This window comes from Trachypithecus francoisi, unplaced genomic scaffold (assembly GCF_009764315.1).
Source record: "Trachypithecus francoisi isolate TF-2019V2 unplaced genomic scaffold, Tfra_2.0 Lachesis_group2, whole genome shotgun sequence".
NCBI classification, from domain to species: Eukaryota; Metazoa; Chordata; class Mammalia; order Primates; family Cercopithecidae; genus Trachypithecus; species Trachypithecus francoisi.
The window spans coordinates 139,244,066-139,267,518 of record NW_022681465.1 but is presented as its reverse complement, the minus strand read 5'-3'; the positions used below and the strand labels follow the sequence as shown (position 1 = coordinate 139,267,518).

Sequence of the window (23,453 nt, the reverse complement as noted above, 5' to 3'; positions counted from 1 at the left end):
CTTTTTGAGGATGAGGGCCTGTCAATGACTAAGTTTTCAACAGTACCAGTGAAATGAGTCTTTTGCAACAGGTTTTTCATAAAGCTATATTTAGTTTAAAGAGCTATTTTTTATTCCAAGGTTAGGCCTTCTACTTTTTGGAATTAAAATTTACCTTTCTCTCTTTTTAAAAATAAAAGGATAAACTTTTAAAAAGCTTTCCTACCCTTAAAGCAAGTTTGTGTTCCTTACCGGTCTAGGAAATCCCAGTCTGCTGGGATTATCTAGCCCACATATAGGTAGGTAGGGTGGAAGGCGGCTTCTGGATTTGCCCACCTGGGTTTGAATCTTGATTCAGCCCTTTCCTAAGGTCATCTAACCTTTTTGTGACTCAAATATTATTTATTTTAAGAAAAGGTAGTAAAACCCACCTCACTAGGGTGATTGTGCAAAGAAAATAATGCACGCAAAGCATTTACAATGTCTGGGAATTCTTTACAATGTCTGGAGCAAAAAATGTTAGTGGTAAGAGTCTTTACGGGTCCTTTCAGCTTGGAATTTCTATAGTTTCGTTAAGAAGAGTCCTGGAGCGCCCTGGACGGAACTCGGACCCTGAGCTCCAGCTCTGGCTTATTGACAAATGCTTACGTGCCTTTTGGCAGGTCCCCTCCCAGCTCTCGCCCCTCGCCACAAGGAAGGGTCTAGGTGGTCTCTGTGGCTCGCCTCCGCTCTGAAATTCCGACTTTCAAGGTGGCCCCAGGCCTCCGCCAGGGGATTCCGGGGCTGGGAGTGCGGCAAGGGGCCGCGCGGGCCCGGGACGGTGGCGCCAGCGAGGTCGCTCCTAGAGGGGAAGGCCGCCGAGGGGACGTGATGACACCGCTGGCCCCCGGAACCGCGGGCAGCCTGTGTTTACCTCGCTCGGTCCCACCCCTGGCGGCCGTGGGCGCGCCCGGAGCGCGCAGCACGATTGGGCGAGCGGTCTGCCAGTCTCCGGGGACTTTCCCAGGGGTGGGGCGGCCCGGCTAGGGCCCCGGCACTTCCTAGTCCTCAGCCGGGTCCCCCTGCCCCCGCCCAGGAGCCCGAGGAGTGCTACGGGGGGCCGGAGCCTGCCCCTGGCCGCTGCCCCGTCCCTGGATTCGGGGCTGGACGCAGCAAGCGGGGCGCTGTGTCCCAAAGTTCCCGGTCCTCGGGTAAGCTGGTCGGGCCGGAGAGGGGGTGGAGGGGAAGAAGGGAGGCCGGGCCCAGATCATCCAGAGCCTCGGTGGTGGCGGGGCACGAGCTGGGAAGATGGTTTGTGCACCCGGGCCCGGCGCGCGAGGTCCCGGGGCCTCTCCGCCAGCTGCCAGGCAGGGCAGCGAGGGGACTCCCTGCTTGGCGCTGGAGCTGGTGGGGGGCGCGCGTGCGCACTGCGCGGGGCAGCGCGCCTGGGAACGGCGTGGGGCTGCTGTACAGGGCGCAGACCCTCCGGGTGCGGGCGGCGCTGCGGCCGTTTGGGTGTCTACCCTGTGGAGACGAGTTGCCTACGCGGCGTCAGGAGTTTCGTATAAAGTTGTGGAAGCAGTGTACATATGTCACGAGGAGGAAAATAGTAATTCTTATTGGGCGCTTTCCAAGTTCTGATCTTAACGCTCTACGTGTATTATACTCATTTAATTGTCACTTCCATCCTAAACATTGTTTTTATCTCCATTTTATACTTTAGGAAACCGAGGTACTTGGAGCTTGAAGTCACACAGCTGTGAGTTGCAAAGTCAGATGTGAACTCAGGCATTTGGCTCCAGAGTTCCTATTATACTATGTCTGTTGAACATGTTTTGCATGCACGTTGTTGGAGACATTTGTGTGCATGTGCAGGATAGATGAGTTTCCAGGAGTGCTTCTGGGGATGGATTTTGAAGGCTGACCTTTCCACTGTAGGACATTTGTGTGCACGTGTGCGTTGTACATTCATTGTGTGTACAGGAGCAGATGGGAATTTTGTGCGACTGGGTGAGAAATTGTGTTTTGGTAGGGGGAGGGAGGGACTTTTGTGGATGATGCAGAAGAATCAGCAACGTCCTTCCCCACCCCCTTGCAGAATGACAGTGCAGGGAAATGTGTAGATTCCTAATGCATCATTTTTTTTTTCACAGTGCCGTCAAAATGGGATTTAATCAGCACTTACTCATTTTCCAAACAGTGGGGTGTGATAGAGGGGAATTTGGCATCTGATGAGAGGTCAGAAAAGGGGACTCAGAATTTTTAAGAAAAATCCTTGACAAAGGAGGGTAGAATTGTATTAGGAGGGTAGAGTATTAATTAGTACAAACTCAGCATCCCCGTGGTGTTCTCTGTTTTGCAACAGAAGAAAGTGAGGCAGTGAAAAAACTGATAATGCTAATACTAATAGCTTACTATGTGCCGGGCACAGTGCTTACATTCTGTATCTCATTTAATCTTTTTTTTTTTATTTTTGAAACAGAGTCTCACTTTGTTACCCAGGCTGGAGTACAGTGGCGCAATCTCGGCTCACTGCAACTTGCCTCTCAGGTTCAAACTATTCTCCTACCTCAGCCTCCTGAGTAGCTGGGATTACAGGCACCCGCCACCATGCCCGGCTAATTTTTTGATTTTAAGTAGAGACGGAGTTTCACCCTGTTGGCCAGGCTGGTTTCAAACTCCTGACCTCAAGTGATCTGCCCGCCTCAGCCTCCCAAAGTGCTGGGATTACAAGTGTGAGCCGCCGCGCCCAGCCTCTCTTAATCTTTCTAACAACTCTTAATTTTCAGATGAGGAAACTGAGGCCTAGAGAAGGTTAAGACTTTCCCAAGACTAGCAACCCTTGAATCCTGGACCGTGTTCCCTTTTCCCTGACCAAGGCTGCTGTCCTGCTGTGTCCCGGGAAAATAATGTGATCGGGGACTGGCACTTCATGGAAGCAATTGATCATGCCCCTCTGGAAGCTGCCACTGGGAGTGTGCAATGTTCTACACGCTTATGTAACCGTGTTTGTCTCCCAGTCTTGGGTGTTCCATGGGTATGGCATGGCACTCATGCTGAGGGTTGATGCCTACCCCTGGATACCCCCACCAGGTTTTTCGGGGCCCCAGGAAGCTGTAGGGTCTGAGTCATACCCTTACCCCCAGTGCTGCCTGTGACTTGGGGCCCGGATGTCCTGGTTGGGTCAGGCCGACCTGATTTGAGTGAGGCAGCGTTGTAGGTGGTTGTTTGTCTGCCTCTCTCTCCAACCCACTGGTTACTGTTTTACCCGCTGTGATTTGGCCACACCATGCTGGCCTGCTTTTCCCCCTCCAGCAAGCCAAACTTGTTCTCATCCTTAGGCTTTCAAACGTGCTGTTCCCTCTGCCCAGAACATGTTTCCCCAGCTTTTCCCACGACTGGTTTTTCCTTATCGATCAAGTCTCAGCTCAAATGTCAGCTCCTCAGAGGGGCCTTCCCTGATCTTTTTATGCAAAGCAGCCCCTTTTTTCACTTTCTGTCATTACTATTTTACTTTTCTCATGCATGTATCATGCTATGAAAGAATCTCGTTTATTTGCTAATGAGAAAGCGTATGCATAGAACTTAGTGTCTGGCAAATTATTTTTAGTGTTTGTTTATTGTCTTTCGCTTTTCCTAGAATAGAAGAGGGTGAGCAGGGACCTCCTTAGTCCTCTCGAGTGTATTTCTGTAGCGGGAGAAGAGTGCCTGGTGGATGGCTTTTCTGAGTTTGTTCAGTGAATGAGTAGAATAATGGCACATTTCACAAATGAGGAAACTAAGGCCTAAAGATGAGAAGGCAGGAGTAGAACCAGAGTCTGCTCTCCCAGTTCTCTCCCAAGCATCATTTCCTGATGGCTCCTGCGCCCAGTACCATGCAGTGTTCTTGATGCACAGGTGCATAAGGAACTGGCTTTGCCTTCCAGGAACTTTTGGTCAAATGGGGAGATGTGCTATGAGTGAGACCTGAAAGGCATTGTGTGCCAGTAAGTGCCAAATGAGTCGGATTGGCATAGGTATAACTGGAGTGCAGAGTAATTTGGGGGCACCAGATGGTTGAGGGGGCTCTTCTGGAGGGAAGTGACTTCAAAGTCGGACCCTAAAAAAATGACGAAGTGCAGAGTGGAACCTGGTCTGTTCTGGGACTTAGTAGACTAGTCAGAATATCTGGAATCAGCCTCTCCTAGGTTGAGAGAATTGACAAGTTGACCTGGGAAATACCCTAAAAGATTTTGATACCAGACTCAGAAATACTGATTTTTCTCCTTAGCAACATGGGGAAATGGTCAGAGCAGTTGGTACACAAACTTGAGCATGCATCAGAATCCTGGGGGTGGAGGTAGAGGGTGGTTGTTAAACACAGATTGCTGGGCTGTAACTCCAGAGCCTCTGATCCAGTGGATGGTGGCCGTGCCAGTGCCGCTGGTCCGGGCCGCTCCTTGAGCACCCCTGGTGAAGAGCACATGATTCAGTACTTGGCAGACCTGGGTAGGTGCTGTGTCTGTCACTCTGGGCCTCTGCATCCTCACCTGTCAGCTCTGTGTGACATCAGTGCTACCTCTTAGAATGGTGGGAACTAGTGGGACAGTATGTGGCAAGCACTCAGCATGGGCCAACAGTGTGGTAAGAGCTCAGTAAATGGTCGTTGCTATTATCATTAATGATGCTAATCATTAACAGGATTCCAGTAGGAGATGATGAGACTGGTTTGATGTTCTGTACTCTGGATAACTTGCTGCTAAGGTTTGAATGTGTCCCCCAAAAGTTCATATGTTGGAAACATAATCCCTCTGCTTCATGAATGGTTTGTCAGCTCTGCCCTCATCAATAGATAAATGTCACTATCACAGGACGGGGGGAGGGGGAGGTTAGTTATACAAGGGGCCAGTTTGGTCAGTACTCTCTCTATTTCAATCGCTGGTTTTCTTCTTTTGTCTTCCACCTTGGCATGACCCTTGCCAGATGGTGGTGTCATGCACTTGGATTTCTCATCATCCAGAACCATGAGCCAAATAAACTCGTTCTTTATAAATTACCAGTCTGTGATACTCAACAGAATAGTAGCAGAAAGCAGACTAAGACACTTGTCTTCAACCCTCTGCCACCTGTGGACCATGCTGTGTCCCCTCTGGATGAGTTGTCTTTGGCTTTGTCTCAAGCATCTGTCCCTGTTTGGGGTGGCAGAAACTCAGATGTGGGTGGGTCTTTGAAGACACCTGGCCTGAATTCCCTCAACAGCCCTGGTGCCCCTCTGCATGACCCCGACTCCTGGGATCACGGCGCTCTCCACCTTGTAGGCAGCCCCTTCCAGTGCTGTTCCAGACTTCTTTCTTTTGTGGGCCCACATCAGCGCGGGTTCTTCCTTTCTCACCTCCATCATTTTCCCTCATTGCTTACCTGACCACTGTGAGGGAGGGAGAGAGGCTGAGCAGTAGCATGGTGTGGTAAGAGAGTGCACAGTGGTCACCAGAGGACGGGGTATGCATCTCTTCTGTGCTACTGCTGTCCCATGCGGCTGTGGGCATGTCTGTTCCCCTTTGTCGGCTTTGGTTTCCCAGCTGCAGAATGAAAACGTTTCACTGTCTGGCATCTCAGGGCATTCTCTTCCAAGTCTTAAAAACTCTGTAACAACCAACAACCAATGATTGGGTCACCCTCTCTTTGGCTCTGGCAGCTCCTGGTTTCCCCCTTGGCCAGGCCTTGCTGTGCCTGCCCTCCTAGAGTCTGCTGCTATGTCCCCACATGCCCGCAGTGCCTGCCCCTCCTCTCTCTGGCCATCTGTAGGGAGGGTATCCAGGCATCCTCCAGAGAGTTGCCACAGGAAGGCACAGGGTAGCTGGGTCCCCTTGTTCTGTGGGGGAGCACAGCTCCCAACCCCCAGAGAAAGACCTTGGCAGCCACCATGACCGTTGTGGGAAGTTCTTGATGATTTTCCCATGACTGGCCCAGGTCAGTCACTCTTCAGATTGGAACGGGTGACTGGCGAGCAGCAGTTGGCTCTTTGTCTGAGGGCTGCTCTGTGCAGAGCTGAACTCTTCTCTCCCAAGGACCTCACCCTGAGGCTGTTCCTTGAGAGGCAGGAGCTCTGTGTCCTTGAGCACCTACACAGTGGACAAACCGGGTAGCCCAGGCAGGCGTATGTGTTGGGGGGGGAAGTGGGTGTAGGTGTGTGGGTGCTGTGGGAGTTGTGTCACCAAGGAGTCACGCTGAGAGGCCAGGGCAGGTATGGGACTGCCCTATGAGTCAAGGGCCTTTGGCTCGGTCTCCACCTACATGGCAGAGCACTGGCCAGGCTCTCTGTTGGCCTTCAGGCTGCTCATCCTCTGCCTTCATTACAGTCAGCTTCAGCAGCAGTCTCAGGAGCCTTGGTCCCTCTCCACCCATTTCTGTCTCTGCAGGTGCAACTCTTGCCTGATCCGGTCCCTGGGAAACTGGCAACATAGACTTTTAGAAAATATTGTCCTAAGCACATTAACACAGGAACAGAAAACCAAATGCTGCATTTTCTCACTTATAAGTGGAACTACATACAGGTACTCATGGACATAAAGGCGGCAACAGTAGACACTGGGGACTACTAGAGTGGGGAGGGAGGGAGGCAGGGTTGAAAAACTGTTGGGAACTGTTTTCAGTACCCAGGTGATGGGATCATCCCTGCCCTAATCACGCAGTACACCCAGGTAGCAAACCTGCACATGTACCCCCTGAATCTAAAATAAAAGTTGAAGCAGAAAAAAAGCAAAAAATACAGTAAAAAGAAAAGAGAAAAAATGAAGGAGTCTGTCAGATATAGACGGTAACATGCAGGCACCTGCACGCTCACTCATCTGGTTTAAGAAATAACACATTTTACAATCACCTAAAATTTCTCCTTTATCAGCCACCAACAAGAAACAAGTGTTCTGAATTTGGTGGCTTTTTTTTTCTTGCATTTCTTTAAAGTTTTTTTTTTTTAAATAAATATGTGCATCCCTAAATAATACATAGTTTTTTTTATATTTAAAAACGTTATTTAGGCTGAGTGCTGTGGCTCATGCCTATAATCCTGGCACTTTGGGAGGCAGAGCAGGCAGATGGATCTCTTGACCCCAGAGTTTGAGACCAGCCTGGGAAACATGGCGAAATCCCATCTCTGCAAAGAATACAAAAATTAGCTGGGTGTGGTGACGCATGCCTGAAGTCCCAGCTACTTGAGAAGGAAGGTGGGAGGATGACTTGAGCCGGGAGGTTTAAGTTGCACTGAACTGAGATCATGCCACTGCATTCCAGCCTGGGCGACAGAGCGAGACCCAGATTCTTCCGTTCGTAGCTCCAGCTGTGGCTCATCTTTTTTCACTGCTGTATAGTATTCCCTGGTAGGAAATTGCCACAATGTATTTATTCATTTTCCTCTTCATTTTAGGTAGCTTTCAGCTTCTTGTTGTTAACACAAGGCATCTTTGGCTTTTATCTGAGTACCTCAGCCCCTGTCCAGCCTTTTCCTTTCTAGCTCCTTGACAGCCATTATTGCTCCTGTCTGGGTAGCATTTTGAGGTTTACAGAGAACTCTATGGTTCCTACTTGGTCCTCGCAACATTTCCGTAGGGAGAAACAAGGAAAGTGAGGCCTGCCCAGGGTCATTCGGGAAGGGATCATAGCTGGGATTTGAATCTATGAAACCCTGTTTCCACCATATTTTGTGTAAGGGGAATCCCCAAAATTGGCATCTTACCTCTTGGAGGCAGGGGCATTACAGGGTTAAACTCTGGTTTCAAGCTATCCTCCTGCCTCTGTCTCTGGAGTATCTGGGACTACAGGCATGCACCACTGCACCCAGCTCACTTAAATTTTTAAAAAAATATATTTTAAAGTTTCCCTTTAAAAAAATTCCCAAATAACACATGATTATTGGGGAAAAACCCCCCAAAACTCAAGCAGTACAAAAGATATAAAGTAAAAGAGTGGCAGTTGTCTTCTCTCTCCTTCCTTTCCCCTTCCTCTGTCCCCACCGTATTTAAAATTAATTTTATAATTGTATAAGAATAGGACTAGTTTTCCCATGTAAAGAGTTAAAATAGCATAGGTAAAACAAAAGTTTCTTTTGGTTTTGGTTCCTTACCCAGGTCCTTCTGTAGAGCAGTGTACTAGTAGCAGTTTGGTATGTATCCTTTGAGACTTTTTTCTTTTCTTCTTTTTCTTTCTTTTTTTTTTTTAAAAGAGACAGAGTATCACTCAGGCTGGAGTTCAGTGGCATGATCATAGCTCACTGTAGCCCGAACTCCTGGGCTCAAGTGATCCTCCCACCTCAGCTTTCCAAGTAGCTGGGACTCCGGGCATGGGCTACCATGCTCCGCTAATGTAAAAAAATTTTTTTAATAGAGACAAGATCTTGCTTTTTGCCCAGGCTGGTCTTGAACTCCTGGCCTCAGGCAATCCTCGCACCTTGGCCTCCCAAAGCACTGGGCTTCCAGGCCTTTTTCTATGCACATTTAAGATTCCGTATACACACACACACACACACACACACACACACAGAGTTATGTGTTTTTGAAAAAAATATCATCCTGTTACACATATAAATCTGCACTTTGGTTTGTATTTTATGGGCATTTTCCTGTATCATTGCCAAGCAATCTACCCCATTCTTTTTGATGGCTATACAGTATTCCATCAAATGAATGGTAGTTTGTTTAACCAGTCCCTTCTTGATGGACATTCAAGAATAGCAAAAATGTCTATTACAAAGCATGTGGCAGTGCACATTTTTGTCCAGCTGCTGTGTGTGCTGATGCAAAAATCTCTAGATTCCTACATAGGCATTACTGAATCAATCAGTTACTTCTGCCCCATTAGGTAAGTCGCACCTCCTCAAGCACACATTTTTTTTTTTTTTTTTTTTTTTTTTGAGACGGAGTCTTGCTTTGTTGCCCAGGCTGGAGTGCAGTGGCCAGATCTCAGCTCACTGCAAGCTCCGCCTCCCGGGTTTACGCCATTCTCCTGCCTCAGCCTCCCCAGTAGCTGGGACTACAGGCGCCCGCCACCTCGCCCGACTAGTTTTTTTTTTTTTTTTTTTTTTTTTTTTTTTTTTTTTTTTTTTTTGAGGCGGAGTCTCACTCTGTCGCCCAGGCTGGAGTGCAGTGGCCGGATCTCAGCTCACTGCAAGCTCCGCCTCCCGGTTTACTCCATTCTCCTGCCTCAGCCTCCCCAGTAGCTGGGACTACAGGCGCCCGCCATCTCGCCCGCTAGTTTTTGTATTTTTAGTAGAGACGGGGTTTCACCGTGTTAGCCAGGATGGTCTCGATCTCCTGACCTCGTGATCCGCCCATCTCGGCCTCCCAAGTGCTGGGATTACAGGCTTGAGCCACCGCGCCCGGCCGCCCGACTAGTTTTTTTGTATTTTTTGGTAGAGACGGGGTTTCACCATGTTAGCCAGGATGGTCTCGATTTCCTGACCTCGTAATCCACCCGTCTCGGCCTCCCAAAGTGCTAGGATTACAGGCTTGAGCCACTGCGCACGGCCTTTTTTTTTTTTTTTTTTTTTTTTTGAGATGGAGTCTCACTCTGTCTCCCAGGCTGGAGTGCTGTGGCACGATCTTGGCTTACTGCAATCTCCGCCTCCCAAGTTCAAGCGATTCTCCTATCTCAGCCTCCCCAGTAGCTGGGACTACAGGAATGTGCCACCACACCTGGCTAATTTTTGTATTTTTAGTAGAGACTGGGTTTCGCCATGTTGACTAGGCTGGTCTCGAACTCCTGACCTCAGGTGATCCGCCCGCCTCAGCCTCCCAAAATGTTGGATTACAGGCATAAGCCACCGCACCCAGCCCTCAAGCACACTTTTCTACACAAGAACTTTGTTCTCACCAGTTAGGCATACATGCAGGTTGTTGTCATTGAGAAAGAACATTCTTCAGTGGGTGACTCAGCTGTAAGAAAAGCAAATGTATACTCAGGCTACCTCAGTAGGAATATACTACCTAAAAGGGTGGAGGTGAAAGTCACTCTGCATTTGGTCAGGCAAACCTTGCCTGGATTGTTGGGTCCAGTGCTAGAACCAGCTAGAGATAGTGTGGGGTAGAGGGTTGGTGGGGGGCTGGAGAGGGGGCAGCGCCTATGTGGAACAGTACAGGGGAAAGGGCTGATCAACCTCAAGAGAAGGCTGCAGGTTCCAAATGTCTTCAGGGCTGTCATGCTGAAGATGGGCATCCTGTTCCTTATTCCAGGGGACCACAGATGGGAGAGAAGGGCCAGTAGAAACAGAACTGGGAGCAGCCTAACTATAGCCAGTGCTGGCTGCCCCAGGAGTTGTTTTGGGGAGGAAGTTGGTGAGATCTGGATTGCTAAAGTTGGCCAGCTGGAGTCCCTGGGCTCCTCAGAGGACTGGGTAAGCACAGGATGGAATGTCCTCTGAGCTCCCTTCCAGCCTGAGATTCTAAACCCTGTTGACTGCAGGTGATGAGGGGCAGATTGCCACCTAGTTGCATATAAAGCTAGAGCCATATAAAGGCAGGGGCTAGGAACTTGGGGCATGTTCTGGAGAACTGGAAAGCAGGTCTGGTTTCCTACCTCTGAGCGTCAGCCTGCCGCCTCTCCAGGCAGTGCAGAGCAGTGGAAAGGGCACCGGTTTTGGAATCTGACAGATTGAGGCTGCATTATTTGTTCTACCACTAACCAGCTGTGTATTCTCAGGCAAATGACTTAACTTCTCTGAGTCTGCTTCCTCATCCATGTACTGCGTCTATTGGTTTCCTTGCTGGAAAGTGTGGATGATAATTTCCATCTCTGTGTGGCAAGAAGAAAATGAGGTCATGTGCATAATGGTGCAGCCCAGCGCCTGGCATAGGGTAGCACCTAACGAACTGTCACCCTCTCTCTGGCTTAGTTAGGTGCTCTCCAGTCCTCTTTTGCAGTGTGAATTCTGGCTCAGGTGTTCAGCAGGTGGTGTGTAACCTGGGCCTCGGAGGCTTGGTGGAGACAGTGGGGCCTCCTTTGTGGGTGACTCAGGGGAGGGGAGGATGAAGGACATGAGAAGATATGTGCCATGTTGAGGAACACAGAGCAGGCTTGGCCGGAGCCTGGTACAAGTTAGGCAGGAGGGGAGGACCTGGCACAGGGCTGTGGATGTCAGCTGAGGGTCTCTGACTGCACTCGGGGAGGGGACAGCACCCATGAAAGCTCTTATGGGAGGACTGATGGGTTAGGGAAATCCACCTGGGCCTTAGAAGGGACTGGAGCTGGGGATTGGAGCCATCTTAACATTAGAAGGTTAAAGAAAGTAGTGCTAATAAATTTCAGATTCTGAAATGTTAGAATTAGAAGGGGCCTTAAAGATTGTCCAGTGCAACCGCCCACGTTATTACTATTTTTGCAGCTCCCTCTTTTTAGGTAACTGAGGCCTAGTGAGTGTTAAGTGTTTACCCTAGTGTACCTTGGCTAGATCCCACAGTTCTGGAGCCCTAGCTGTTTATATGAGACTCTGTGCCTGCAGCCTCATTATTGCTCAGTTGATTGTAAGGATGGAGAAGTTAAGTCTGGGCTCCTTATTGGTGAGGATGCCAGGGTGGAGTCCTTGAATATACACTGTCTCAAGTAGGTGCTGTGTCCTCACTGATGTGTGAACCTGACAGCCATCAGGAGAGCGCAGCCTGGTCCTTTTGTCTTTTTTAAAGACCGTATTTTTTATAGAGCAGTTTGGGTTCACAGCAAAATTGAGAAGAAAGTACAGAGATTTTCCACATACTGCGCCTCCCCCCAACCCAACATGCATAGCTTCCGCCATTATCAATATCCTCTACCAGAGTGGTAGATTTGTGACAGCTGATGAATCTACATTGACACCCCGTCACCTGGAGTCCATGGTTTACATCAGGGTTCCCTCTTGGTGGGTTTGGTAAAATGTGGAATGGCAGGTGTCCACCATTACAGTATTGAACAGAGTGGTGTCACTGCCTGAAAAATCCAACCTGGCCTTTGATGGATGGACCTGAGGCTGCAGTCTCCCCAGCCTGGAAATTGGTGAGGGAGGACTGGAGGTCATCATAACACAAATATGTGGACAGTTTTTTGTCTATGTGTGCAATGTGATATCATGGCATCTCACTTCCTTTCATCCTTGGGTGGAATTGCAGGATATTCCCGTTTACAACAGAGGAAATGAGGCTCAGATTCCCAGTTGTTGGTGAGTGTGGCATCGTGGTTCAAGGGCTTCTTATAGCTACATCTTCACTAGCTGTGGTGTGCCCAGGCACCCTGCTTAACCACAGTTAAATGGTGATTTGAGATCACTAGAGAATAACTGGAGGCCAGAACCTAGCTTACTGAGTTGACCAAAGAGCCTAAAATCCCCTGTTAAAGGAGGGAACATATGGGGAAAGCCTTGGCCCTTAGATCAGCTGGGCACAGTTGTGGGGTTGCCTCAGCCTTTTATTAAGCATCTGCTGTGTGCCAAGTACTGAGCTAGTTACTGTATACGCTTATTATTTTGGAAATCTTATTATAAAACAAGGATGTATAAAACAAGGATGTGTTTCTTGTTAAATCAGATAATCAGGGAGTATTGCATAAAGTAGAAAGTGAGAATTCCCTTCCAACTATGCACATTGTTTCACTTGATTTCTTTGATCTTCTATCAGGTAGGTTCTGTTATTACTCCCGTTTGACAGATGAGGCAACTGAGGCTCAGGAAAGGTGAGTGGCTGGTCCAGGGTCTCACAGCCCACAGGGTGGACGGAGCTGAGGCTAGTGCAGGTGAGGCCCCCTCTCAGGCCTCGTGTTTGCAAGGTTGGCCTTGAGCACCTTCCCTGTGTGGACCTTTCTTCCTGCCTCCAAGGCAGCGATGTTTCCATGGTGCTGGCTCCCTCTCTTCCTGCAGCTTGCTGCTAGCTCCTGAGGCTTGGGTCTTCTTGATCCTGAGGCCAGCTTTAGCCATCACCCAGTTTCTCTGTGGCCCATGCTCCTCCCCTTGCATGTGAGGGAATGAACCCCTGGTTCCATACACAGCGGAGTAGACACTAGGACAGACCTCTCTGACATTCTGTTCTGTGCCATCTTTCCTGGAGACCCCTTCCCTATGCCCCCTCTGTCAGCCCACCTGCCAGCATCCCTGGCAGCCTTTGCCTCTGCTGGGGAGGTAGATGTTGGCCTCCATGACCTTCCACCTCCCTGTACCAGAGATTTGCTTACACTTTTCCCTCTGGGCCAGGGAGGGCGTCGCCTGCTCCAGGGTTGCAGGGATAGCTGACCCCAGGATGCTGCCAATGACCAGAAGCATTCAATTGGGCTGATTAAGTCCCTAAGCTGGACTTCAGTTTCCTTATCCATCATGCAGGTATCAGCCCTGCCTTCTTCCCAGGGCTGTTGTGATAATCAGATGGAAAAACAATGCTTGGGACACGATGAAGTATTTTGCAAATGTTAGTGGCTATGCAAGTGAATATCATTTGGAGGGTCTGGGGCCACCCCACTCCGCAGCCACCAGAACATGGCTAATGGCAAGATAATCTGACAGACCAAAGCATTTCAGTGCAGAAGCTGGAATGTAAATTTAATTCTGAACGTAGTCTCTATCACACCCCTCTCTTTCTGGGGTAGGGCTGAGAGTTGAGCCCTGCAGACTACTGCCTCCCTGCCACCCACAAGTGCTTGCCTGCTAGTGGGTGGCTCCTTCGGTTTCAGCAGCATCATTTCCATCTTCACATTCTGTGGTCGTTGCCTGACCTGCAGTCTGTCTGGGCCCCTTTCTGCCCCAAAACTGGGCCTTTCTGGTTCCAGTGGGCAGCCCCAGGGCCCCTCTGGGGCGGGCTGTGGAGGCCTCCCTGGCTGAGGTTTTGTTTTGGAAGGAAGTCTGCGCTGGCTGCTTCTATACCACCAGCTGTTTCTGGTTTGGGCAAGGGGGGCTAGAGTCCCACTGCTGGTGGGGCACCTGCTGATTTGTAGTTTGTGGAACCAGACCAGGTGGATAGAGACTCCGCGAGAAGATGTGGCGGGGGCCTGTGGTGTGCCATTGGATTGCTGGGCAGGAAGGGAAATGGAGGATGGGCTGTGGGCACCCTGGAGGGAGAGCAGGGATCTTCTGGTCCCAGCTCCATCCTGACTCCTTTGTGACCTTGGCCTTCCCTGCTCAGGGCCTTGCCTTGCTGCACTGCCTGTGCCATGAGTGAGAGTCAGATGAGCTCATGCCCAAGGACTCTTGGGCTCTGAACTCCAGATATTGCTGTATGGAGGGGAGTGGTCAGTGGTTCCTTTTCGCCTTTGAAAACACACTTGTGGTTTGAGGACAGCAGAGGGGAGCACATGCCGTCATCATGTTCTAATGCAGCCCCTCATCCACTGAGTATTTCTGGGCACATTTCTCTCCCACCTGCTAATGCAGGATTCGCCTCATTGCCCTTGGAGAGTCCCCTCCAGCTCTGTCATCCTGAGAATGAATCCTCTCTCTGGGAGAAGTTATAAAAACCTCACTGATCAGAGGGAGAGTTCCTGTCTGCCCAGTGGTCATCCAGGGGCTGCCGCTGACCATCTGGGCATGAAGTCAGCAGGACCTGGAAATTCCCTGTTTCCCTCTTTGTCTTTCTTTCCTCCAGAAGTCCAGGCCCTCTGGGGGCGGCTCCTCTGATCTCCAGAGAGGGTTTTCCCACAATAGGATATTTCTCCTGTGTTTCCTCTGCCCGCTGCCTTTCTTTCTCCCCAAGCTCTGCCCCCTGAGGCTAAAGTAGGGGAGCATAGCTCTGTCTGCCCCCTTTTTGCTTCTCATGAACCCCTTTCCCTGTTGACTCCCCAGCGCCAAGAGAAACTGAGTGTTGCGTGTTTCAGAGGACATGGGGTGGGTTTCAGTTCCCACATCCTGTATCCTGCTTTGTCCCTTCACCTTACATCTGGGCCTCTCTAAGGGAGCATGGCTGGCCCAGCCCCGATTCTAGAAGTGTCTGGGTGTCCAAGTGCCTCTGGTCAGTGGGTCAGGGTTAGGCTCTCTCTGGGATGCTGGACATGGCCTTGCAGGAGGCAGGGCCAGGGTCAAGGGCTCATTCCCTTCAGTCTGACTTCTCTGAATTCAAGGTTTGCCGAGGCCCTACTCTGGGCCACTCTGAAGATACCCTGGCACAGAGAATGGACTGCTCTCTGTCCTAATGCAGCCTCTAATCTACAGGACAAGGCAGACATTGAGTAAGAAATTCCCCACGCCTTCTTGTGGTGTTGACTGTGAGTTCCATGTGGGGTGCATGCATAGTGGTGGACAGGAACTAGGACACTGCTGTCCTTTTCATGCAAGGTGGCTCCAGGCCCCTTCTAGTCCTCTGTTTCACTGTTCTTGAACTCCAAGCAGCTCTCAAGGAAGGCCCACCCTCCTGTGCTCCCGACAGGATATAAAGATGTGCAGAGTATGCTCCTGCCTCAGGAAGTTCCCAGCCGGATGGCCAGTGCCCGCACCGGTCAGACACATGCTGTACCGGGTGGCAAGGCTCGTGAGGACAGAGGCGAGCAGAGGGGAAGGACCTCCAACATCTGTCAACATTTTTGAGTACTTTACTATGTGCCATTACAGTGCTAAGTGCTGCCCCCACACTGTTTCTTAGTTCAGTGGAAACATCTGCGCTTTGTGCTTTGCTGTAGAACATTGACCTTTCAGGTTAAAAACAAGTCGCCCCTAAGCCAGGTGATGACTTGGGCATGTGGGTAGCCGTCCTTTGCCTCTCGGGCTCAGCAGGGTGTGGGTGCCTCCCACATGGTGTATTTATCTTCTGTCTGTCAGTCTTTGGGAGCAGGGGTCCTGCTCATCAGAACTTTGTTTTTCTTTCTGGTCTGGCCCAATCCATCCTATGGATGCTCTTGGAAAAGTCCTTTTTGGTTCTTATGCTGCAGGGCAAGGGAAACTGCCCAGAGGTGACCTGATAGCGTGGTGCTGCCCTACAAACAGACTTGAACTCCCAGTCTGCCCCTCTGGCTCTGTGTCCTGGCTGTGTGAGTGTGGTGGGGGTTAGAGTCACAGCAGGCAGAGCTGACTTTGCATCTTGGCTCTTATTGCTGGCCGGGTCATCGTGGCTGAGTTACTTAACCTCTCTGAACCTCAGTTTCTTCTTTGTAAAATGCAGATAGATTAGTATACATGTTAGATACTGTGCCGCTCCACCAAGATTGTATATCTGAAGGATTTAATGCAGTGCCTGGCAAGGAGATGATTCAAGGATGGTGGTGTTGCCATTAATCCTTTCTCACTCTGATCTTTCATTTCCATTTCGGAAGCAGGGTGGTACAGTCGTAGTCGCCTGGCAGAGCCAAGGACCCACAGAGCATGGTGTGGACTTGGGAGGGTCTTTGAGGATTCCTGATGAAACAGTTTTTGTCTTGGGGGTGGTGACCTTAGGAGGAAGATGCCAAGCCCCCAAACCCTTCTGAGGTCCCCAGTGGAGGCCTTGGGGGCCCTTTCATGCTGGAGAGCTATTTGGAGGGCTGGAGGCTGGCTCGGTGTTTCAGCCTTAGGGCCTCTGCCCTTACTGTTCTCTCTGCCAAGAGTGTTCTTCCTTCAGATATCTTCATGGCTAGTTCCCTCACCCCTTTCAGGTCTTTGCTAAAATAGCTCCTTCTCCATGGGGCCTTTCGTGTCAGCTCCATTTAAAATGAAATTCCTTGCCTCACCCTTCCCTGCCAAATTTTTGTCCATAGACTTTTTGATCACCTGAAATAATGTGTTCCCCACCACCCTCCTCTGCTTTCACCACTAGACTATAAACTCCATGAAGGAGTTTTGTCTGTTTTGTTTGCTGATAATTCCTCAGCACCCAGACTGGTGCCTAGCACAGAGTTGATGCTCAATAAGTAATTGTTGAATGGATGAGTGAATGGACAGAGAGCTTCTCCGCTAAGTCACGGAGCTAGGATTCTAAAATCACCTTTCCAGCTGGTTTCAGTGACATAAAGCAGATGAAACTGAACAATTACTAAAAAAGCCTTGGTGCTCAAATAGACAGTGGTTTGATGAAAAATTCTCTGTTCCTTAGAACTGCAAGGGACAGACCATACATGATATGAGACTCACGGAGGAGGGTGACAGTGTATTAAATATTAGTCAGGGTGTTTTTTTCTTTTCTTTTTTTAAAGAAGATGGTACACATATAAATGGAACTTTGGACTGAGTTGACTTGCTTATCCCTTAGGGTACAAACATTTTACTTTAAAGATTACTGAATTAACTTAAGACTTTCATTTCCCTCCCTCAGAGAGGGGAAGGGACTGCCCACAATCCCATAGTAAATTAATGGCTAGGCCTTTAATTGAGTAAGTGTTTATTGGGCGAAATTCATAGCTAATACTGTGGTAGGCTCTGGGGATGCAATGATGGGTAAAACATATGGGATTCCTGTTCTTCTGGACCTCACAGACAGGACATGAACTCAGATTTGTTTTTTTTTCCCCAAGTCCAGGTTCTTTCTTGTATCCCACATTGCACCCTACTGTTTATTTGGACTCCTGTTCCAAACAAGTCAACAATGCATTGAGGCTGCTAAGAGAAACTAATGCCATTCTAAGGTTGTATTAATAGAGGCAAAGTGTCCAGATAAAAGGAGGTGACTGTCCTGCTTTGCTGTAATATGGTCAGACCAGCCTATAGCGGGGGACTGCCTTCTGGGGCATTGACACACTAGAGCTTCTCTGCAAAGGATGCCCCCATGGCCTGGCCAGCCTGCTGATATGCTGCTGTTGTCCTTACAGCCAGGCGGGCACCACGGCAGGGGCTGAGCTACCCTCATGGAAGGGAGAGGACCGTACCGGATCTACGACCCTGGGGGCAGCGTGCCCTCAGGAGAGGCATCCGCAGCTTTTGAGCGCCTAGTGAAGGAGAATTCCCGGCTGAAGGAAAAAATGCAAGGGATAAAGATGTTAGGTAAAGCAGACCCTGTCCCCTCCCTGCGAGCGCCCCTCCCTGCAGAGTGTGATGCCAGTCCGTCTACCAGCAGTGGAGAATGAAGCTGGCATATGCCTCTGCCCAAGTCATCCCTGTCCCTCCTGGCCCAGCACTGGCTCCTGCCTCACAGCTGTCTCTATGCATCATGTAGCATGGTGACAGTATTCCCAACCCCGATTCCTCAGCTCCCTAAAACCAGGATGACGGGACTCAAGTCCAAGAGGGAGGTGTGGGCTAAGGGAGAGGGGGCTGGAAGGCCCAGTTTGTGGCCATGGAACTAGAATGGCCTCCTCTTTCTGGGGCACGAGAGATGGGGAGAGCTGGCATCACCAGGGCAACTGGGGCACGTGTTCCCAGGTGTTGGAGCAGGGAACAGAGTTTGGCTTGAAGCAAGGAGGTGGTAGATCCCCCAGTTCTCTTCTCCTGGCTCTTGCTCAAGCCGTCCCCACTTTAGAACAACCCCACCTCCCTCTGCATGACCGACAGTCCCTGTGCATCAGCACCCAGTTGCTGTATCCCTTTCTCCTCCAGGCAAGGCTTTCATTGATTTTCCCATCCAGAGGGGGCTCTTTCTTCCACACTCCTGGAATTCTTCCTTTGCCTTGCTGCTCCCTTTTCTAGTCTCAGGTTTTAGAGGGGTGCATAGCTCCCTGATTTTTAAAATGCTTTCTCCTTGCTTGCAGATCCTTGCTTGGGATAGCCGACTGGGGAGGGAGGAGTCAAGTTTCCCCATCTCCGCTTGTAGGAGAAGGAAAATGAAGGCCTAGAGGGCTGGTTGGAATTATCCAAGGTCTCTGCCCTGCAGGCAGCCCTTTGCCCTGGAGGCTCAGGCTGTGGGTAGCCCGGGCTGCTATGGTGGTAGGGTGGGGGGCCCCTGGCTTTCTGTGGAGTCCCCTGGCTGGGTGTGAAGGGAGTGGGGCAGAAAGAGAAGGCTGGTGCGGGGGCGGGGCGAGGAGTTTCTCATAGATTCCTTCCTCTCCTGTGTCCCCTGATTGCTGGGCCCTCTTCCTTGCTCTAGCCTGTTTCTTGTGGTGGGCCAGCATGGAGTTTGTCCCATTTGGCCCACAGAGCAACGGTGGGAGTGAAGTCCGGGGCCTGGAGCCTCGGAAGCCAGGCAGCAGCAGGGTTAGGGGCCTGGGACAGGGAGAAACAGCACAGTGAACTGAGTAAATGCTTTTGCTTCCTCTTCCCCAATACCTCTAGGGGAGCTTTTGGAGGAGTCCCAGATGGAAGCGACCAGGCTCCGGCAGAAGGCAGAGGAGCTAGTGAAGGACAATGAGCTGCTCCCACCACCTTCTCCCTCCTTGGGCTCCTTCGACCCCCTGGCTGAGCTCACAGGTATAAGAGGAGTCTGGGTACCTCTGACCCTCCCTGAAACTAAACTGCCCAAATCCTTCACAGTGAACTCCCTTCTTATGCCAAAACTCACATCCCCTGGTTTATCCTTAGGTCACAGGCTACCCTTCCATTCGTATTTTGGTTGCCACATCCCCTCAGAAGGTCAGATTTGGAAGGGACTTCAAAACAATCTTGTTAAAAATAGCCAGTGACTCAGCACTCCTGAGGCCCCAGCAGACATGAGTAATAGATCACAACAGTTGACTGCATTGCAGACCTGTAGCCTGGGGGCTTTATCAACATATTTAGTGAACAAATATTTAATGAGCAGCTACTATGTGCCAGGTATAGCGCTCTAAGCAGTTACTACCTGTCGCTTGGAGCTGGCATATGAGTTGAAAGCTCCCTGGTCGTGCCCTGCGCTTCCATTTTACAATTAGGGAAGCTGAGGCCCAGGGAAGAAGCTGGACTTGCCTGTTAGCCTGCTGCAGCGTATTTCAGATGTAAGGTTACGTGTGCTGCCTGTTAAAGGAAAGAGTGACTGTGACTTGGGTTTGAAGTCCCATGTATGGTAGAGGCATTACCATGCATACAGAGTGTGCATTACTCTGGCATGTCTCCAAGTCCAGGGCAAGGTCTGGGACCAGGATGAAAATGATCCCCACCCCAGCTGGACTCAGATGCCTCCTGCTGCAGCTCTACTGTATGGTGTCTGGCCCAGGCCAATGTGACAGCCTTCTATTGGCTGGTGGTTGCATTTGGTGAATGGACAAATGGAGGAAACTGATGGTCTCAGAGTCCACTGTGCTTCAGTCAGTGGGCATTTCCAGCCTCTGCTTGTCTATTCGGCGTGTTCCTGAGGTCCTGATTGGTGCCAGGTCCACTGCCAGAGTGAGAAGTGAAGCTGCCTTCAAGGAGCTCCCTGCAGCAAGAACCGCAGGAAGTCAGGGAGGGAGGGCCAAGGCTCAGTCCTGAGTTTGCAGTTGCTGGCTATGTGACTGTGGGCAAGTTGATGACCTTCCCAAGCCTCAGTGGCCTGACCTTTAAAATGGGCACATGGGGCTTTATGAGAATGGCTGGGATAATAGATGCATAAAGACTTTTTAAATTGTAAATCATTGTCTTTATCATTGAGGCCTGTCTGGGGCAGCAAGGAGCAGCAGCCAACTTGGGATTTTCCCAGTAAGCCCAGGGAGCATGGTCTCTCTGCTGAGGCTCTGCTCTGTCACTCCAGGGCAGGCCATTTTCTCAGACTACCTGGCCCTGGTGAGACCCCCTCCCATTCTCCCACACTCACGTGGGGAATCCTGTCTGAGAACCCTTTTGTCAAGGGCTGTCCTTGTGAGGGTGGTACCTGGGCTTTTCCCCTTCCCAATCAGTTCATCTGTGCTCTCTTGATTCTCCAGGAAAGGACTCAAATGTCACAGCACCTCCCACAGCCCCTGCATGCCCCAGTGATAAGCCAGCACCAGTCCAGAAGCCTCCATCCAGTGTAAGTTTTATTTGGAGTCATGGGTGGAGGTTGTCTGGATGGACCTCAAGGTCCTACTGACAGATACAAGAACATAAAGAAAGAGGGTCGAGGTCAAGAAACTGTGTTCTGACTCACTGGGTGATATTGGGCAAGTCCATCGCAAGCCCTCTGAGGCCTCAGCCTCCCCATTTTGAAATGAAGGTCATAGTTAAAACTTACCAGGAAGACCCTGATATGTACAAGGAATTCTTCTCACTTACTAAGTTGTATACTGTTAAGTATCACTGAGTGTGCACAGTGCTAGGAAAACAGACAGATGAGGCCGGGCGCGGTGGCTCAAGCCTGTAATCCCAGCACTTTGGGAGGCCGAGACGGGCGGATCACAAGGTCAGGAGATCGAGACCATCCTGGCTAATACGGTGAAACCCCGTCTCTACTAAAGAATACAAAAAACTAGCCGGGCGACGAGGCGGGCGCCTGTAGTCCCAGCTACTTGGGAGGCGGAGGCAGGAGAATGGCGTGAACCTGGGAGGCGGAGCTTGCAGTGAGCTGAGATCCGGCCACCGCACTCCAGCCTGGGCGACAGAGCCAGACTCTGTCTCAAAAAAAAAAAAAAAAAAAAAAAAAAAAAACAGACAGATATGACATGGAGCTCACATTCTCAAAGAGGGCTCAGAAACTATCTTCTACAGGCTGGGCACAGTGGCTCATGCCTATAATCCCAGGATTTGGGGAGGCTGAGGCAGGAGGATTGCTTGAACCCAGGAGTTTGAGACCAGCCTGGGCAGGAATAGAGAGACTCCATCTCTCTAAGAAAAAAAAGTAGTCGAGTGTGGTGGTATGTGCCTGTGGTTCCAGCTACTTGGGAGGCTGACTGAGGCAGAAGGGTCACTTGAGCCCAGGAAGTCAAAGCTGCAGTGAGCCATGTTGATGCCACCACTCCAGCCTCGGTGACAGAGTGAGACCCTCTAAAAAAAAAAAAAGAAAGAAAGAAAGAAAGAAAGAGAAAGAAAGAAAGAAAGAAGGAAGGAAGGAAGGAAGAGACAGAAAGAAAGAAAGAAAGAAAAAGAGAAAGGAAAGAAAGAAAGAAGAAAGAAAGGAAGGGAGGAAGGGAAGGAAGGAAGGAAGAGAGAGAGAGAGAAAGAAAGAAGAAAGAAAGAAAGAAAGGAAGGAAGGAAAGAAAGAAAGAAAGAAAAAAGAAAGAAAGAAAGAGAGAGAGAGAGAAAGAAAGAAAGAAACCACCTGCAGATCTGGTTGGAGAAATTTTGCTTGGTATCCTACAAGGGATTGTATAGTTCAGCATCCTTATCCTACAGATCAGGTGCAGGGAAAGAAGGACCTGTTTTGAGATTGCATGGGTAATGGGAAAGTGTAGATGGAGGAGGGAGACTTTCTAGGGCAGGGCCAAGAGCCAGAGGTGAGTTCTTGGTGGCCATGAGGGTCAGCTGGAAGCTGAGCACTGACTCATCTCATCTATCCTGCCCCTTTTCTGGGATGAAGGGAGGCTGCAGACCAGTTTTAAGGGGGACATGGAAATCCCGGATCCCAGAGCTAACGGCTGGTTCAGGTGAGCCATTGGCATCTCAGTTGGTTGAATGACCAATAATTCTACTTGGAATGACGGAAAGATGTGAAAAAATCTGGGATTCCTTGGCCACCCTGGATTTGGTTGAATCCTGAAAGAGTCTCCAAATTTGTTGAATCATCTCTGGGACTTTTCTCAGATTAGTTCACTCCTCTGGGATCTCCAGGACTGAGTTGGGAAGGCCAGCACAGGACCGTGCTTGGTGGTGGCCATAACAGCTGCCATCTGTGTTCTGGGAAACCGACCAGAGACATCTGGGCCTAAGAGACAACTCTGGGGCTGTGGCAGGAATGCTGGATCTGCAGTCTTGGGTTCGGTCCCTGCTTTTGCATTAACCAACTGTATACTGTAGTTTCCTCATCTTTCCAAAGAGAATATAACCTTCTGACCCGCTCCATGGGTCACTCTGAGAAATAATAGAGCTCATGAAAGCATTTAAAAAGTACACGGCCTTAAAAAGTGCAATCCTACAGTGCTGCTGGCTCAACGTCAGCTAGTCCCACATCTCCCTTCTACAGAAGAGGATTGGCCATCGAGGGGATATGACCTCACATTATGTAGAGGGCTATGACAGGCTTGTCGAGAATCCTGCTTTGTGATCTCATGTGAGATGATATGTAACGGTCCCTGTGAACTCAAAGTGGGAAGAGATTCTGTCCCCCTTGCTGCTCTCAGCCACAAGGCCGCAGAGGAGGGCTGAGCTGTTTTTCTCTCGGGCAGCACCTGACTTCCTTTCTGCACAGGGCACCTCCTCTGAATTTGAAGTGGTCACTCCTGAGGAGCAGAGTTCTCCACCAGAGAGCAGCAGCCATGCCAATGAAACGGTGAGTGGATGGGCAGGCCCCCCGGCCTTGACCTGCTGCCCCCTTTCTGTCTTGTCACTTGCTACCATGTGATAGGCACAGAACCTGTTCAGACCCTGGAGTCACTTGGGGATGCACGAGGGGCAGGAGCAGAGGGTGCTTCTCGCTCACATATGCAAATTCCTGGGCTAGTGACTTCCCCGACTTGGGGCACACAGGCACCCAACCGTTGTGAAAGCCTGGGCTCTTCGCCAGCCCTGTTGCCTTCTGCCAGGGGCCAGGCACCTCCGCACACTATGACTCAGCCCTTTGGGTCTGTGGGCTTCCAACCCTGGGGGAGAAAGAAGGGTCAGGAAGGCCCAGGGCCCTGTAAGACAGGTGATTTACCCTTTGTGCAGACTCCTGGAGTACACAGGT

The 23,453-nt window shown here is 50.2% G+C and overlaps 1 protein-coding gene across 12 annotated transcripts in view; it reads left to right on the top strand.

The window, feature by feature from the left end:
• TNIP1 (TNFAIP3 interacting protein 1) overlaps nt 1-23,453 on the top strand; it is a 59,294-nt gene that overhangs the window by 5,108 nt on the left and 30,733 nt on the right. For 3 of the 12 annotated variants that reach the window (XM_033180633.1, XM_033180638.1, XM_033180640.1), the window contains 4 exons: nt 17,644-17,815; nt 19,040-19,174; nt 20,581-20,666; nt 22,977-23,057. In XM_033180633.1, coding sequence (XP_033036524.1) covers nt 17,680-17,815; nt 19,040-19,174; nt 20,581-20,666; nt 22,977-23,057 — 438 coding nt within the window. In that variant the 5' untranslated portion in view covers nt 17,644-17,679. Of the gene's footprint in view, nt 1-450; nt 1,170-1,681; nt 1,718-1,738; nt 1,893-1,949; nt 1,969-17,643; nt 17,816-19,039; nt 19,175-20,580; nt 20,667-22,976; nt 23,058-23,453 lie in introns of those variants that run through there. The other 9 variants (XM_033180632.1, XM_033180631.1, XM_033180639.1 and 6 more) reach the window with 9 other exon arrangements.